General features: G+C 41.1%; 1 protein-coding gene across 3 annotated transcripts in view; it reads right to left on the bottom strand.

Moving 5' to 3' along the window:
- The window catches only part of LOC138736327 (rho GTPase-activating protein 22-like), a 345123-nt gene that overhangs the window by 289009 nt on the left and 36880 nt on the right, over nucleotides 1-19234 (bottom strand). For all 3 annotated transcript variants that reach the window (XM_069885644.1, XM_069885649.1, XM_069885650.1), the window contains one exon: nucleotides 1887-1974. In XM_069885644.1, the coding sequence (XP_069741745.1) occupies nucleotides 1887-1974 (88 nt within the window). The remainder of the gene's footprint in view (nucleotides 1-1886; nucleotides 1975-19234) is intronic.

The following is a 19234-nucleotide window of genomic DNA, read 5'->3' as shown; positions in this document are numbered from 1 at the left end:
AGTTCCTGCTCATACATGGCTTGAGATGTCTTTTTCTGTGTGAGAAATGTGCCAAGAGGTTGTGGTGAAAGTCGGGCGAAGAAAGGAAAGTGCTGAATCTGCAGTCACCAATCTTAACCTTATTCCTTCCACTCACATCCCACTTTAAGTAATCCCTATGCCATCGGTGCTCTGTGATTAGTAAGGGATTGCTTAAGGTGGGATGTGGGTGGGAAGGTAAGGTTGAGAATCACTGCTCTAGACCCAATTGTTACTGAAATATTTTGCTTGAGAAAAATTGTTATTGGCCCATTTGCTTTGGAGTTATGAAACCATGCACATAACGAGTCCATTAGGGACGATTAAAACAGTGATTTTAAAACCTTGTTCTTTCCATCCACAAACCACTTTAAGCAATCCCTTACTCATCACAGAGCACCTATGGCAGAGGGATTACTTAAAGTGATATATGAGTGGAAAGAACCACTGCCCTAGATACTTTACACAGCTCTTTACACAGCTGTTAGAGATAACCTGTTAGTTTGCATGCAGAAAAACTATTTTCGCTGTGCAAGATATAACATGACAAACAAATGCGACCTCAATGAGTGCACCATTTGGGCAGAGATGACACCCTTGGAACAGATCACCGAAAGGAAATGGGTGCAGCTACCTGGGACCACCTCTCATGGAAGACATTCGACCCTCAGTCAATCAAGTGGACAACCAGAATTTGATTATTTCAGTTCTCTTACCGAAAGATACATTTCATTTCCACATCTCTATTAAACGTATTAACATGCTGGAATTATTACCATGCAGTTGGTTTGATTGATGATGCACATCACTTAACAAGCACAACACATCATTTGTTCACACACACAGCTGGCAGCTTTCAAATGAAGCAGATCATCACTGAAATTCTCAGCCATTTACATTCATCTCCAAGCCTCCTTCAGCTTGAAGGCATTTGATCTAAAGATACGTTGGATGGAGGTGTGACCTTATTTTCACCCACTCAATGAGTATTTGAGTAAGTTATACACATTTAAACCCCACCTCTGAATTTTGGTTCAGATGGAGTTGATTTCAACGGTCATAGTTGATTATACAGTAAAATTCCTCTATCCGGAAACTGGCAGACTCAATAAATTCATAGAGAAGAAACAGACAAAAAATATAAAAGTTTAAAATTGGTGCCAAAAATAAAGTGTTGTTACAATCAATCTGTTCTAGACTTGTTGCCTCTCAGACCTGTTGAGCATGTCACTCACATAACTCGCCCTCTAGTGGTCAGCTCACCAATCATGCAACACACAATCTTGAGCAACCAGCAAATTCACTTATCCGGCATCTACCAATCCCTGGATATCAGGGGTCTAACTGTGCAATGTCTTGAACACAGGATTGTTGCAGCAAGGCTAATCCTCCTAAACAGTTGGAGAAAAGAAGATGCTTAAGATTGACACAACATTTTAGAGGAATTTTCAAACCTTTGCTGGTGGGCAGAATTAATTTGGAATAAATATGGGAGCATATTATGTGCCTACAGTCTGACCAAAAAAAGCATGTGATGTGAGAAAAATGAGAAATAAAAGAACTTCTGGCATGATAATATCTGTAAGCATCTGTGAATAAGTCATTATTCAAAGTACATGCTCAATGAGCAAAATAAATCAAATTTGTTCATTGTGTCAAAACTTCCCTTGCAGTCTGGATTAACAATACCATATGCTAATATTATATCGGCAACAAGATCATGCTTAAAAGATGGTTCACTGATCACAAAATGAGCTGAATGTCACATTTAAAATAATGACAGGAACAGAACACTTCAACATAAAGCATACATTAAAAGACCTTCAACTCCATTCAGAGAAAGAGAGCAGCAAGTTTGTCGTTCTTACCTGGGGCAATCTCAAACAGGTGTTTGCCTGGTTCCTCAGGGTTTGCTGTGAACTCATTCACTTGACTCCCTTGGAGTTGGATAGAACCCTAAGGACAAAGAAAGACTGGGTATTCTGGTGTCGAGAAGAGGATGTATGGTTTAGATGGCAATATCAGGAAAATCGCAGAAAAAATTAACATAATTATTGCCTGTGTGGTCGTTCACATTGGGTGCCTTTTTCCACTGCAAGTTCCTGAGTATAACAGTCCCAGGGGTGGGACGAGCAGTTGAGTGAATGACCGTCAATGAATTTTTCCGGTACGATTTACACTGCGGGCTCCCTCCAAAAAGTTGTAGGGATCCTGCAGGATAAATTGACTTTAGTCTTTAAACTGCCTGCAAATTGCTAGATTGGATGTTTGTGAAGAGAATTACTGCAACTCTGAACTGGGAATAAAATTAAGAAGCTACCTTTCATTTATTGAGAATATAGGAGAATGTGTGAACTTTTCCCTTGTGTAAATTTAAATTAAAAAAAAATTAAATTTAGACATACAGCCTGGTAATAGGCCATTCTGGCCCAATCACACCCATTAACCTACACCCCCGGTACGTTTTGAACGGGGTGGGGGGGGAGGAAACCGGAGCCCTTGGGGAAAACCAACGCAGACACGGAGAGAATGTACAACTCCTTACAGACAGCACCGGATTCGAACCCCGGTCCCGATCATTGGTGCTGTAACGTCGTTGCGCGAACTGACACAGTGATTGAAGTAAAAACCACAATGTTGGAGAACATCAGCATATCAAACAGCCTGTCCACATTTTGCTCATTCCTTGTGAAAGGGCTCACACCTGAAACATTGGTTATCTAATAAACTTAAGTATGTTTCACTTCTATTGCATGTTTCTCATCATTTTCCACATTCTGTAATCATGAATTCCAACAATTCCCAAAAAAAAAAGCATCAGGCTAACTCATCTGAGGTTTCTCTGCACCTCCTTATGTGTATCAAGAGTGAATGAGCCCTTCTGCAACAACCTTTCCAGCAACTGGAAGAGGACAACTGATGTATTCCTTGTCTCTGTATTCATCTTCCAAGGACAGGGACTTGACATCCCATTAGTTTACTGAGTACTGTTCTCCAGTGGCAATAACTTTTAAGTTTCTCTGCCTCCTGAACTTTTTTTTTTAAACCATTACAAGAAACCTTGTGTTACCGGAGGGGACTTCCATTCCTAGAAAACCGTCCACATCACCATTTCCTGTCACACGAAGCCCCATCATAAGTAAATGCCTGGAAATGCAAGCTGAAAAAAAAAATTTGTTTGTTTCACATGGATCTTGCAGTTTATGCTCATAATTCATTTTCTGAATTAAAATCTTTTTGTTTCATTCTTTGCTGTTTCCCAAAATATTCACAACCATCTGTCCTATCAGTGACATATAGAAATTGGGTTGCCTTTTCTTTCAGTGTGATAACATCCTTAACATTTTGTATTTGCCACAGTTAAATCTGTATTTCACACAATTTTTAGTTCTCAATCAAATAGATTGATGTTGAGATTGATTAAAAAAGCCATGAAAGATTTTCTGTCTTTGAAGTAAAACTATACCATTCACTGCCTGCTGCTTCGCTCTGATCCACTTTTCTAGCCCCACTTATCCTCCGAGCCATCAAGTCATACAGCACAGAAGCAGGCCCTTTAGCCCATCATATCCATGCTACCCATCAAACCCACGGTTGGCAGAGTGGCTACACAACGCCTTTACAGCGCCAGCAATCAGGACCAGGGTTCGAATTCAATGCTGTCTGTAAGTAGTTTGTACATTCTCCCTGTGTCTGCATGGGTTTTCCCCAGGGGTTCCAGTTTCTTCCCACCGTTTTAAACATACCAGGGGTGTTGGCTAATTGGGTGCAAATTTGACAGCATGGACTCATAGGCCAAAATGGCCTTTTGCCAGTGCCGGACTTGGGCATAAGCTAAACAAACTACAGTTTAGGGCCTCACAATCCGCAGAGGCCTCAAAAATATATTAATGTATGTTAAAACTATTTAAAAAATTGCATTTAAGTATTGTTTCCAGGCTAAACTATATTATAATCCAAGCCAACCAAAATATGTAATCAAATCATTTGTATGGTAATTTTTTAACAATGAGTCTCCAAGCTCATTTCACAGAGAAGGAACATGAGAAATTAAAAAGAGACATTCACATGGTCATGAATCTTACTCTAGCATAAACCTATTTTTGATTTTGGCACATTTTCAAGGAAGAGTTATGAAAGTGTTTATCAAGCTAGAATTTTATCTGATCATTCACCACTTTTAATGACAAGTTTGGGACATGAGAGGAAGCAATTGATTTATAGACGGAGACTTAATTCTACACTGATGAAGAGGAAGGATTTTTGTGATTTTATAAGAAAGAAAATTCAAGAATTTTTAGAAATAAACTCTGATTCAGTTAATAAATTTCCTGTTTAGAATGCAAATAAAAGCATACTTGAGGGGCCAGGTAAAAAGTTAAGAGAGTATATGAAAGAGGTTGATCAGTCAGAAACAGAAATAGAGGATTTGGAGAAGGATTTACAGAGAAAGGTTTCAGATGAGAAAAGAAAGAAATTAATAAAGAAAAAACTTTATTACAATACAACCTAGACTTATAGAATGGAGAACTAAACAGAGGTATTATGAATTAGGAGAAAGGGCCCATAAGATTTTTGCTTGGCAGTTAAAAATAAAACAAACTTCTAGAATAATTAATTCTATTAGAAATAGCCCGTGGACCATTACTTATAAATCCCAAGTTAATGATTAATTTAAAGGTTTTTATTCTAATTTATATAAATCTGAGTCGAGTAGAAATTAAGTTAAAATTAAGAATTTTAAAAATCGCTCATAAATTTACCTAGTTTGAAATATCGAAATCAAAGGGATTTAGATGCTCCTTTTACAGAAAGGAAAGAGATGTCAGTGAAGCACTAAGTTCATTACAAAATGGTAAGTCTCCAGAGGAGGATGGTTTTACGGCTGAGTTTTAAAAAGAATTTTAAGGATCTTTTAATACCTCCTTTTATGGTATGAAGCAGCAGAATCTCATTCCTTACCAGAATTTTCCTTTATCAGTCTTTTTCAACTGCAACAATTACAGTTATACCAAAGAAAAAGGATTAGTTAAATCTGGCATCAATATCATTATAAAATGTTACAAACATTTTAGTAAATAGATTAGCTAAATATTTACCAAATTTGGAACAAACAGGAATTATCAAAAAACAACAATCTGCAGATAATGTTGCAAGGTTGAATAGCTTAATTCATTTAGTTCCAAAAAAGGGTGATACAAGTGTGGCAGTAGCTTTGGATGCAGAGAAGACTTTTGATAGATTAGAATGGGATTTTTTTTGTTTAAAGTATTAGAAAAGTTTGGCTTTGGGTTGACATTTATAAATTGGGATAAAACCATGAATAAAAATCCTTCTGCAAGGCCGGTGACTAATGGACAAATTCCTTCTTCTTTTCCATTAACTAGACTGAGTCACCAAGGTCCCCCTTTTTCACCAGCCTTGTTTATTTTAGCGATAGAACTCTTAATGGATCTTATAAAACAAAATTCTAATGTATAAAGGTTAATCAAGAGGAATATAAAATTAATTTATTTTCTGATGATGTTTTGATTTATTGAACTGATTCCATAAATTCTTTGTCTTAATTACATGCAAGATTGGAAGAATATGGGGAAATTTCTGAACAAAATTAATGGAGGGAAAAGTAATATTATGCCTTGTTAGGGGTGATTATATTAATTGTACAATGGTTACTAAATTTAGGTGGCCAGATGCTATCATTAAATATTTAGGTATTCGGGTTGATAATGACTTAACAATTCTATATAAATTAAACTATTTGCCTTTTCTTAATAAAATTGTTGAAGATTTGAACAAATGGAGTACCCTACCAATTACTCTAATAATGCAAAATTTAACATAATTTACCCTACCTACTATATTTTTCTTCTAAAAAAGGTGTATACTATTTAGAATATGAATCACGGATATGATTTACTATTTATGTATGTTAAACAGAATGTCTTATTTAGCTTGTGTAACTGTCCATATCAGTAGTTTTCAAACTTTTTCTTTCCATTCACATACCACCTTAAGCAATCCCTTACTCATCACAGAGCACAGAGGAAGATTGAGAATCACTGATACCAAAATATTTGGCTTGAGGAAAATTGTCATTGGCCCATTTCCTTTGGGGTTATGAAACGGTGCACATAATGAGTCAATGAGGTACAATTAAAAGAGTGGTTTTCAAACTTTTTCTTCCCACCTTAAGCAATCCCTTACTAATCACAGAGCACCTATGGCACAGGGAATACTTAAAGCAGGATGTTAGTGGAAAGAAAAAGGTTGTTTTACACAGATGGAGTTCTAGGAAATTGGGAATAATTCCCTTGAATGCAACGGCTGTGTAAAAAAAACATAAATGATAATGTGCAGGAGAGTGTTGTAGAGTTAGGGATACATGGGTCCATGAAGATGATGACACCTCTCGATAGGGTGATGAAGAAGCCATTTAGCATGCTCGCCTTTATCAGTCAGAAAATCAAGTACAGGAGCAGGAAGGTCAGATGACAACTGTACAAGGCATTGGTGAAACCACAACCATTGGTTGCTCAACAAGTGGAAGGATATCATTAATCTGGAAAAAGTGCAGAAACAACGAACAAGTGTGTTACGAGGACTGGCGGGAGGAGAGGTTGGATAGGCTGCTACTTTTCTCCCTGGAGCATAGGATGTTCATAAAGTCACAAGGGACAGAGGTAAGTACGTTGGTTCGGTTGGCATAATGCCTTTACGTCGCCTGCGATCTGGACTACGGGGTTCGAATCACGCGCTTTTCTTTACATTCTCCCCATGTCTGTATGGGCTTTCCTCAGGGGCTCCAGTTTCCTCCCACTGCTCGAAACATACCAGGGGGTGCTGGTAAAATGGGTGGCACAAACTTGTAGGCTGAAGAGGCCTGTTACCGAGCTGCATGTCTAAAAAATCACAAGTAATCATAGTCTTTTTCTGAGTAGAAAATCACATTGCATTGAGAAATAAGTGAGTAAACCCTCCTGCTATTCTGTGACAGCTGACAGTGAAGCTGAACACACTATTGTGATGCCTGACAGCAGGAAATTTTTGACAGTCAGCAAAAGTTTTGATGAACAGAAGTAACGATGCTTTTCATCAATTGCACACGATTCAAGTTCTATAATAATCCATGGATTATCAAAGAAACTTTTGTGAAAGAGTTTTTTCAATACCACTCTACCTAATGTCAGTCAAGTGTTCAAAGTTAAATTTATTGTCAGAGTACATATATGACATCACATACAACCCTGAGATTCTTTTTCCTGTGGCCCAGGCAGAATTTCTACTTGCCAGTCACTGTAAACTGTACTCAATAAGCAAGATTTGTCAACAAAAGTGAGAAATTTAAACAAAGAAAGAAACGTTAAAAAAAATGATTGTTCAATCCAGAAAAAAAAATTCAGTAAAGTAAGTCTTTAAATGAGTCTCTGATTGAGTTTGTTTAAGGAGTACCAGCTGTTCCTGAACCTGGTGGTGCGAGTCTTGTGGCACCTATACCTTTTTCCTGATGGTAGCAATGAGAACAGAGCGTGTGCTGGATGGTGTGGATCCTTGATGATTGCTGCTGCTCTCCGACTGCAGCATTCCCTGTAGATGTTCTCGATGGTGGAGAAGGTTTTGCCTGTGATGTCCTGGGCTGTTTCTACTACCTATTGCAGGGCTTTCTGCTCAGACATAACATAACACTGTAGTGTAGCGAGAAGAACTGAGAGCTCATTAAGTTTACTTCGAGTTTTGCGCTGCAACCTTTTAGGCCCTCTGGAGCCCGCTATTTACATCCCGAAACTCAGTCTGTACCAGAAGAGAAGGACCCATAACACAATCTTTGCCGCGGTTGCTCCGCAGAGCCGGTTCACCGCTACAAATGTATGCACGTGCCACAACACAATGATTTTACTTCACACCTTTTCTGACTTTGGACTTAAAGCTGTTTATTTCTTGCCCTGGTAATAAATGGGTAACCATATCCATCATGAATGCTTCGAGACCAGCACTGATAGAACAATCAGCTTTGTAAACAGCTTAGTCATCTCCAGTGCAAAATATTTAACATAAACTACAAAAAAAATGATTAGTAGCCCTAATTTCAATGAAGGTTACACAATATTTGAATCATTAGCTCTCAAACTGGTCATATTTTATTTTGGTAGATCCTGTTCCATTGCATTAAAGCAATTGAGTTCAATGTCAAGATGCAATTGCTTGAGTGCCATTCATCAAGACTGTATGCTTGGTCACCCCGATATGCTAAGAAATGAATCAAAATAACCGTCTGTGCTGTTGAACAAAATATGGTTGTTTGCATTTGCTAAACTGAAGGGAGAATCCAGGGGTAAAATTACCAGCAAGTTTCAGAATGTCCTAGCAGGGATAGTTAGCCCTGGGCCTTCCTTTCGCTCACTGCATTGAGTCACTGAGAGAGTGTGGATGGGGGGAGATAGGGGTCAGGTTTTGATTCCTCCTCCTTGTGTTCATGTTGTTTGTCACCATATGAACCCATGCTGGAAGAAGAATTAATGTTTCGGTACAATCACTCCATCAGAAATTAGAAAAGATAAAAATGTGCTCGTTTTCTACCTCTTCCTAATCTTATGATTGATCATTGAGGTGAAACATTAGTGTTTCTCCACAAATGCTGCCTGACTTGTTAAGGGTTTCCATGAATTTCTCTCCTTAATTCACCATTGGCCGCTTTAAATGAACTGCAACTTTAATTTCCTCCGTGGATTCCACACAAATAAAGTCAGTACCGCTTTTAATTCAAAGCTTGGGAGCTCTGCAAGGATTGTAAAGTTGGCCATAGGTGGCCTGCTTTTCCAGAGCCACTCTGAGTGAAGGGTGGGCAAGTTGGTCAGGTTGACTTCAGTCTCAATCACTGATGACATGGCATGCAAAGTCAGTGTAGGGCTCAGCTGTGACGAGACCTTTTCAATCACTCTAATTCATAGTACGTAGAACTAATCACTCAGATACTTTAATAATAGATTCACTTGCAATTGCTTTAGTCTATTCAGATTGGATGATTTACTAGAATGATGAATGTATAATGGAGGTGATGAGACTCCATCTGACATTTCTGTTGAAGAGTGAAGGAAGGAACAAAGAGCGATTACAAAAAAAAAACAATTTTGACCAGCCTTGTATCTATTTCTCCTGCACAACAGAACTCCTCACCTGATGCCAACAAGCCAGGTTCCTGCTTTGCAGAACACTTACTGTCAATACTTCTCAGACTAAATTTGAACAGTTCAAATGCATGTTCAGAATTTTGTTTCAGGATGGCTGTCATAAAACACAAAGGCAAAACAGGTTTGACCAAAGACCTTCGTCTATTGACTGACACCACTGACTGCTGTCACACCCCTTACCCTTTGCCTTTTCTATCCTACCTCCTGAGACACCGATCCTTCTTCAGTCATAGTTTAGCACCATGCAAGTGTAATATTTTCCACTTATGGTCTGAAGCAGTGTCAGCATATTATTGATCTGAAGGGCCTTCCCACTTAAGTGCACCATGTCCTCATGACATCCAGTATATTGTTGCAAGGTGGAAAACAGAGCAACCTCTCGTATAGAGCATTACGATAATCTTAGAGTCATAAGTCATAGTGCCAAACAGCACAGAACACTCCCCTTCGCCCAACTTCCAAGATGGCATTCTGGGCTCATCCTATTTGCCTGTACGTAACCATAACCCTTTCAAACCCTTCCTATTCATACACCTGTCCAAATGACTTTTGAATACAGGTGCTCCCCAACTTACGATGGGGTTACATTCTGGCAAACCCATCGTAAGTAGAAAAAGAATATCACACCTACCATTTTTTAATAGTTAAATTTTGAATTCCTTTATTCCACACTGAATAAATCATTAATGTACACAGCTAAAAGCACACTGGGCATGAAGAATGTTTGAAGCATTGAACTAAAATTAATTGCTGGATGTTGAGGATGCTGGGGACGCTAAAGTGACAGGTTCACTCACTTGTGTAATCGCTGCAGAGACTGCGCGTGTGGTTGAGTACGTTGTATGATACTCTTGTGTGATGTTGCCATTGCCCACCATCACGAGAGAGGAGCGAACCGTATACTGCAAGTGCAGGAACAGATTGGAATTCACAAATAAAAGTACAGATTCAAACCATTGTAACTTGGAAAAACCACAAGTCGGACCATCGTAAGTGGGGAAGCACCTGCATTGCAATAGTACTCACCTCTCTTGCTTCCTCTGACAGCTCATTCCCGATATGGACGATTCAATGAGTAAAAAAAAAATCACCTTTCGGTCCCTCTCACCAGAAGCTTGTGCCTTGGAATTGTGTAACCCTTGGGAAAAGGGTTCATCATGATTTTATATACCGAGTGATATAAAATGACGAATAAATATTGGCCCCTGATAAAGACGCCCTTTTACCATTGGAAGTTCTTATCTCCACCTGAGAGAGCATGTGGGACCCCAGCTTCATCGTTCAGCCCAGCCTTGCGGGTGATGGGACCTTGCTGTGCCATGTGAGACAGCTGTATTTGCCGAAATATCGGCAGTCGTTTGGGCATCTGATTCTGAGAGATGCTTTGAGAGATGTTGAGCTCCACACAAATCCATATCTTCTTATCACTGCTCTCGTGAAGACAGCGGCCCCCAGCCACAGTCACTACCTCCACACCTGGGGTCGGAAGTCAGGATTCTGGCTGAGAGACAAGAATACCGCTGTAATTGTCAGCAGAAGGCAGATGATACTGTGAACCCTTGTTCATTATATCCATAATCCTCCACGTGAACTGATGGATCTTTCTCTGGTGCAAGGCTAAAGCAGGTGGAGGGATACCTTACAGTTTAAATATTGTGATGCAAGAACTATCACCTCAGTTCAGTCATTGAAATAGAGGGAGCAGTGTACAAAAGCACTTGCGATTAATTTTGTTTCCTCCTACATTAATTTGTTTTGAAGTTCAGACATATCTATACTTTTAGTTAAAGGGGAGCTTAATTGAAAAAAAATTGTTCATACAATTGCAACTGCCTTGACATAAATTACAATACCTTCTCAAATGTCCAAAGAATCAAGGTGATGATGGACTTGGGATATGACAAGTTACTTCTCCTATCTTAAATTTCAAAAAGATGTCCGCAGGCATTGTTTACCAAGAGTGGGAGCCTTCATGCCTCCGTTTTTATTCTTCCCCATCTGACGTGATTTGGGCTGACATCTTCAAACACTAATGAAAGAGCTCTGCTTTGACAGAGAAGTGATCCCTTAGATTGAATTACAATTACATTCTGGCTGTCTGTTCAAATGGTTCATCTATCTCTTCAGCACTTGACAATGCAGTATTCCAAGGGTCCCAGACAACATCTCCCCTTCAAGTGAAATTAGAGGAGCTGACCCTTGCGGGTGATGGGACCTTGCTGTGCCGTGTGAGACAGCTGTATTTGCCGAAATATTGGCAGTCGTTTGGGCATCTGATTCTGAGAGATGTTGAGCTCCACACAAATCCATATCTTCTCATCACTGCTCTCGTGAAGACAACGGCTCCCAGCCACAGTCACTACCTCCACACAAAATATACCTTTGTTTATGAAGGCTCGATTTACAATTTATTTTTAAATGCCATTACTTCATTGAGCTGCCTGCCTCTGAGTGAGGAGGTGGTTCTTCTTTATTAGGAATAGTGCATTGGGTCTCTGCCTGTCAGAACACACTTTACTGAAGTTCTCTGAGAAATGCTCCCCTGATCCATCAAATCAACTTCCCAATTACAGGCAACTTAATTCTGACAAACGCAAGGTAATGCATTTTGGCAAGTCGAATAGCAGTAGGACAGGCAATAAATTTCATATTTATTGTCAGAGTGCATACATGACATCACGCACAACTCTGAGATTCTTTTTCCTGTGGGCGGGGCAGAATTACCACTTATTGGTAGTGCAAAATAAATTGTATTCAAGAAGATATGTATACATGTAAACAAATAAGATTTAAAAAAAATTACATTAAAAAAAAGACATAAACAAACTGACTGTGCAATACAGAGAGATAAAAAAAATCAGTAAAGTTGAAACAAGGCTCAGGGCCTTCTGAATCTTGTGGAGTAAGATTGTTGTCCCTTCCAATAATAATTGTCACAGTGGGTTAGTACCTGGCTAAAATGCCTTCTGATTGCAGAGTTTGCCTGTGCCTGAATTTCTTAATCTGGATGACTTTTGTATATATTTGTCACACGGACTCAAGCGGCTTGGTCCAAGGCATTCAAAGAGAATCAGGGACCCTCTCTGCTGTGTGAACTTAAAGCAAATGTCGTTCATCCATCATTATTCATGAAGACTTCAACACCATCAGTCTCTTTTAGATTGGGTGGAGTGTGTCCAAAGATTACTGGCCAAGCCAAATCGAGCATGGAATGCCCTTGCACATGATGGGCTGACATGCGTAGGCGCTGCTGTTGTTGTGCTGATGGCTCTAAAAGCACATGTAATTATCTAACACACACACATCCCGCACAGAAACATAAATGAACACTCACACACATTGTCATGGATTTGTGCTAAGATTAATCGTTAAAGTTAAGTTATAGAATTATATATGGTTTTTGGGTGGACAAGGGAACATTTGCAGACACCACAGACCTTTGCATGCAGAAACCATTTTAAAAGTTGAACCATTGTTCTGCTGGAAGCTTGTTTGCTTAAAAAGATTGGGTGACTGCTAATTCAAAACCGTAAACAGTTATAAAAGTCCTATGACTGTTCTCCATAAAGAACTCAATGAATGTTAGCTGGAGGCATTTTAAAACCAGAAGTTGACCATCCTGTGGTGAAGACCGGATTGAAGATACAGTCGCCAGAAAAGGTTACAGGTTACTCCTGATCAAAGTGGTTTTTGAAGGAGGAAGACTACTTCTGACTGTCTCTTTAAGATGAAAGGGGCAGTCTCACAGTGACCATGGAAATGGTCACCTTTGATTAAGAAAGAAAAATAGAATTTTAGATGGTTATCATCGTGGAAGAAAATAGCCACTTCACTGTCTCTTTGGAAAAGAGATTCATCGTGTGAAATACAGATTCCAAAATCTTCATACAAGAGAGCTTGTATGAAGAAGCATTGGTCTGAAAACAACTCTACAAAGAAATCTGTGAGTCTTAAAGAGGTCTGATGACTTGATGTTTCAAGGTACTTCATTTTTGCTTTTGAGCAACAATTTAAGAAATCTGCTCCCTGACATTTACTCCATAATCACTTGTGAACAGCAGTAAAGACAGTTTCAACACAAAGGCTTTCTGAGACTGAACTTTAAAATCTTCTCTCAAATCAAGCTTAAACTGTAATTGTTTGGGTGTTAACACACACTACATAGTGTACATAGTGAAGTTAAGTTTAGAGTTATGTTTAGAGTTAAGTAAGAAGTGTTATGATATTAATAATAAAAATTATTGTTTTATCAAATGTATGGTCCTAGTGAATTCCCATTACTACTGGTCTAATATGTAACATAATAAATACATGCAAAACTATGCATATATACACAAAACCACACATCAAAACACAATACCCAAGTGCACACACACACACACGTGTGACATTCTCCACCCACACATCTACAGATGAACAGAAGCACAACACTGTCATGCCCATATCCTAATAATATTCATTCAAGTCAAATTCTCATACCAATATCACTAACACCTGAGCTTGTATTACAAGTATTTGTTCTACGGGACAACATTCAAAATTCTTACCATCTTTGTCATCTGAATATATGGCCATCTGAGGCAAATGGCATTAATATGCTCCCTGTGAAAGCCGGTGAAAGTTCACAAAGCAGATAATCAGCAGGCAGCCTTAATCTTGATGTGTAGCTTCAGAACATCGTTGAGTCTAATTAGGCCGTAGCACGCTGGGATCATATTGGAAATGGAGATTTCACATTGCATCAGGCAGGGGATGCACTTTGGAAATATCAGCATGTTATTCTTTGGAGAGCACCATAGGCACTTCGAACCTTTGTCAGTCACTCACTGCCCACTGACAGGCAGCATGAGGTCAGTGGGCAGCTGTGCCTCAATGGTGGAATATAATTTATTAAAATAACATTATTGGACTTGGGATATGACATTTTCTTTATTCACGATAGAACCTCATCGGGGAGATTGTTTCGTCGAGTACCTTCACTCTGTCCACTGCAATAACTGGGATCTCCCAGAGGCCCACCATTTAAATTGCCCACCCTGTTCCCATACCGATAATGGCCTCGTACAGTGCCAAACTGAGGCCACCTGCAAATTGGAGGAACAATACTAAATATTCCATCCAGCGGGCAGTCTCCAAACAGATGGCATGGACTGACTTCTCTAGATTATGTTAGTGCCCTCTCTCCCCTCCCCCATTCATCTGTCCCCTTTCCTCCGTCTCCCCACCTCGTCCCTCTCCATTCGGAGACTTACCACCCTCCCCCTATAATTTCTCACCATTTATCTCATCTGCTCTCTGACCCATATCTACCTGCTAGCATGTGCTCCTCCCCTCCCCTTTTTATTCAGATGTCTGCCTGCTTTCTGTTCACACCTTGATGAAGAGCTAAGTCCCTAAATCTTGTTTATATCAGTTTGCTCCCTATAGACTGGAAGGGGTGCGGGGGGGGGGGGGGGGGGGGAGCGACCTTTTTATCATGTGTGGGCCAGATGGTGAGTTAATGGTGCAATGATTTTTCAGCAGCATCAAACCGGAGTGGGGGGGGGGGGGGGTGGGTGGGGGGGAGGGGGAGGGGGGAGGGGAGATGGCACTGTACAGATAAATTTAGATCACAGGCCAGATCTGGAGGCCTGCAGGTTGTATAAATTAGATATATGATCTGCAGGGCTTCGTTCCTGTGAGTCGGGTAAATCTGGATGCAGCTCGCAGGCCATAAGTTGCCCACCCCTGCTAGAGATGCTGTGTGACCTGCTGAGGCCTTCCAGTACTTTTGTGCATTGCACAACCCCATAGGATGCTTGGTGTGGTACAAAGGACATGGTGTAGTTGTCATCTTGAGAAAGGAAGAGGGAGGAAGAACTAAACCTCTCTCCATCTCTAGCTGCTTGGAAATGACTCTTTGGAACGACTTTGGAAAAAAGGTGGTGATTTCCTCCAGTGTGCATGCGGTGAAACCACTATTGTGCAGATCCTGGTTGACCCGGTTCTCAATGGTTGGCTCGTGACTCCTCCCCCTTTCTTCCCCATAAAGGCTGTCACGCCACATGCCCGTCCCCAGTTCGAGTCCAGGTCAGTGTGAGCAACCAACACAGGGACGCTGTCCATCTCTTGCAAATAAAAGTCTTCAGTTTTGCTATCTTCAGCCTTTGTGCAATCGATCGTGGATCAATGCTAAACATTATTCGTTCCTTAAAATCAAAGATATAACCTATGGTTTTGCTGTTTTTGAAACCTTTGAGAGGAGCTGGAGATCTTCCTCTGTCAGCACTGCTGTCGCTCTGGTCCAGCAACCGGAGATCAATCACGATCTCAGATTCCGTCCATGTGGAGGTTGCACATTCACCGTGACGTCGTGGGATTCCGGTTTCCTCCCACTGTTCAAAATTTACCAGAGGAGTAGGTTAATTGGGTGTAATTTGGCAGCACGGTCTTGTGGGCCAAAATGGCCTGTTACCATGCTGCATGTCTAAATTAAAAAAATTAAATTTAAATCTACGGTAATTTTTCATAAAATCAGCATAAATTGCCTGGCGCCCCTTACAGCCTGAGAAAGAGAAGCAAAATAGATGCCATGGCTTTGTCTCCAGCGCTCTCACAGCCTTCAGCCCATACCATCAGCAACCCGTGCTCCAGATACACATCTCTGACATGATTGGGAAGCTTCCAGTGCCCTCTCCCATCCTGGTTCCAATACCTGGTGTCCCTTCTGCCGATCTCCAGCCGTCCGCAGCCTGGTGCGAGTCCTTTGCCCTCGCATGTGCACTGGGGGGCAAGAGAAAGTTTACGTAGACAAACAGCCAAGTCAGACTGTGGTTAGAGTTCCGTGTCCAGCTCCACTGCTATGTGTGTGGAGCTTGCACATTCTCCCTGTGACTGGATGCATTTCCTCCGGGTGTTCCTGTTCCCTCCCACATCCCGAAGGCATGCAAGTTGGTTGCCACTGTAAATTGTAGGTGATGGGTATGTGGTGAGAACAAGATTGTTACGGGAGCCTATGGAGAGTTGATGATCCATGGGGTACGGAAGGTGGGAAACACCTGCCCTGCAAACAGAATGCAGGTGATTTTCCTGGCTGTTTTGCTTCTTTGGACTTTAACAACATACAGGTGTTGGCCTCCTGTACTTTTTATTTTAACAGCCCATTATTGTCACTTATTGGCATTTTAACTTCTAAGTTTGTTGTGCAGATATCCCCAGAAAATGGAAAATAGACACAAAACACAATTTGTTTGTAATTAAAATTTTTAATTTAGACATAGCAGACCCTCCAGCCCACAAGCCCGTGCCGCCCAATTACTGCCAATTAACCTACAATACTCGGGAAAGGAGACCTGCTAGGCCACTCTCTGTTCTCCCCCATCCTTCTCACTCCTTTCCTCCAGCTTTCCATTCATTGAGCCATTCCTTCTCCCCCCCCCCCGCTTGCTGGCGTGCCCTCCCTCCCTTATCCACCTCTTACCTCCTGCCTGTGGGACCGTACTCCTCCCCCTGCCCCTCACCCCCACCATTATATTCAGATGCTCGTCTACATGTTGTTCACACCTTGATGAGGGGCTCAAGCCCAAAATGTTGGTTGTGCATCTTTCTCTTTGCTATCACTGTTTGACTTTCTCCAGCATTGTGTTTCTCCTCCAGCAACTTAATTGCTCGCTCAAGGCTCGAACAGTGCAGTTTTTGCATTTCCCTAAGAGTCCAAGGATATGGAGAATCTGAAAATGTATCCGATTTATCATGTTTTCATTTGCCACTCAGTCCAACAAGCTCTATGCCAGCTGTCAGGGCATTCCCACATAGAAATGTGGGAAAACCCACATAGACACAGGGAGAACATACAAACTCCTTACAGACAGCGTGGGATTCGATCCGCGCTCCCAATCTCTGGCTCTGTAAAGGCGTTGGGTTAACTGCTATGCAAACTGTGCTGCCCTAAACATTTCCATTTCTCTTATCACTCTTTAAAGCCGACACCTTAGTCAAAACATTTGGTCACCTCTCCCAAAATCTCTTTGCGAATCAGAAGCCCTTTTTCTACTGGCATCCCAGGTAATTGGCCATGCATTAACTCTAGCCCCTTTTCCTCTGTCACCCTGGGATAGGAAGCCCTTTGTGCCATCTCCACTGGGCCACCCTTAACTGGGATACTAATTGCTTTTTCACTGAACACAACTCATCCCCAGGGATCAGAGTGTTCTACCTTTGACTGGAAATGGGTGACTTTCTGCTGTCCCTTTTCCACTGGGTTTATCAGCAAACACCAAGGATATGAGTAGGGGTAGAGGTGGATAATCCCCAGCGTGAAATGACGTCATTTGACGCCGGCATTCGGACAGTGCTCCTTTTCCACTGGACCCTGTCCCAGTAAATCCCCCAGTTAATTCCTGGGCAAGGGTGACAGAGGAAAAGGGGCGAGAGTTAAATGTTGTCTCATAACTGGGACATGAGGCCAGTGTTAAGAACACCAGAAAGAAGAACATCGGCTTCCCTTCACCTTCCCTGGATGCCGCCTTACCTGTCGAGTTCCTCTAGCATTTTGTGCCTGTTTCTAATCAAGAACAAGAGTAGGTCTTATAGCCCCTCAAGCTCCCTCTGCCGTGCCAAGACTGATCTGAAATTCCTCTTCATCTCATTCTGAAATAAGACGATGACCCTAGTTCTGAATTCTCACTATCTATTCCTGTCAAACTCCCTCAGAATCATATCGCGTTTGATCAGCTCACTTCTCCTTCTGCTAAACTCCAGGGAGCACAGATCAACCTGCTCAATCTTCTTCATAAGCTGATTCCTGCATCCCAGAAATCAATCTAGTGAACCCTCTCTGAACTTTTCACCATGAACATCCGTCTTTAAATTATGAGACCCAGAACTATAAGATGCAAGACCAGTGCTCTGTTGCAAAAGCCCTGTTCAACAATTTATACTTTGTTTTCTAGTTATCGCAGAATAATTGACAATATTCTACTACAATACACTAATGAATTGCTATAACTGTGTCCTCACCTTTTGTGTACAAGAAATATGTTGTTATTATGCACTGCAATTATGATTTTTGTATTAAAGAGCTGGAGGCAAACAGTTTGTAAAGTACTTGGCATACAAACAGATGCATATCTGAAAAAGAACGGCTGAGAAATGACGGGTGATGGAGGTGATCAGAGTAACACTAAGTAGCACTGGGCAATTTAGCCCTCTGTGCCAGTCAATAAGATCATCGCTGATCTCCCACTTCAGCATCGCCTCTCTCCACTAATCCCTTATCTCCTGGTTCCCTTCTTCGCCCGAAATCTATCAGTTCCTTCTTGAGTAAACTCGGCGTTTGATTCCCCGCCATCTCCTTGGGTACAAAATTCTAGAGCATCCGTACTGCCTGGTAAAATAGTTTTTATTCCCCCAATCGCTATCCTGATTGGCCATCCTCCCCATGAGTTTTCGACCCCTGGTTTTCCCCATCCAGGGGAAACATCATCTTCACATCTACCCTGTCAATCTACCAAATTACAAAATTAGATATTGCACAAGACCCAGATTCTGTGTGCTTGGGGGACAGACTTTGCACAATCAATGGATTTGCTGGCGAGAGAGAAGATGCACGTTGGTAGGGTGGATTGAAAATTGGTCATGGAATAGAAAAGGACATGGTGGATCATTGGTTTTTTTTTAAAAAGGAAGGTGATTTGTGACATTCCTCAGGGATTGGTTTTAGGACCACTGCTTTTTAAAAATCTCCATAATAACCAGAGAGCCCAGTAACTGGCCTTCTGCCCATCTATATAAACCATATAACAGAAAAAGGCCTTCTAGACCATGCCAAACACCTTCTCCCACCTAGTCCCACTGACCCGCACCCAGCCCATAACCTTGCATACCTCCCTCATCCAGACACCTATCCATCTTTTCTTGAAATATTTAAAATCAAGCCCGCATGTACCATTTCGGCTGGAAGCTCATTCCACACTCTCACCACTGAGTGAAGAAATTCTCCCTCATGTTTCCCCTAAACTTTTCCCCCTTCAATCTCAGTCCTCTTGTTT

Source organism: Narcine bancroftii, chromosome 6 (assembly GCF_036971445.1).
Source record: "Narcine bancroftii isolate sNarBan1 chromosome 6, sNarBan1.hap1, whole genome shotgun sequence".
Classification (NCBI taxonomy): Eukaryota; Metazoa; Chordata; class Chondrichthyes; order Torpediniformes; family Narcinidae; genus Narcine; species Narcine bancroftii.
This window is presented reverse-complemented; position numbering and strand designations above follow the sequence as displayed.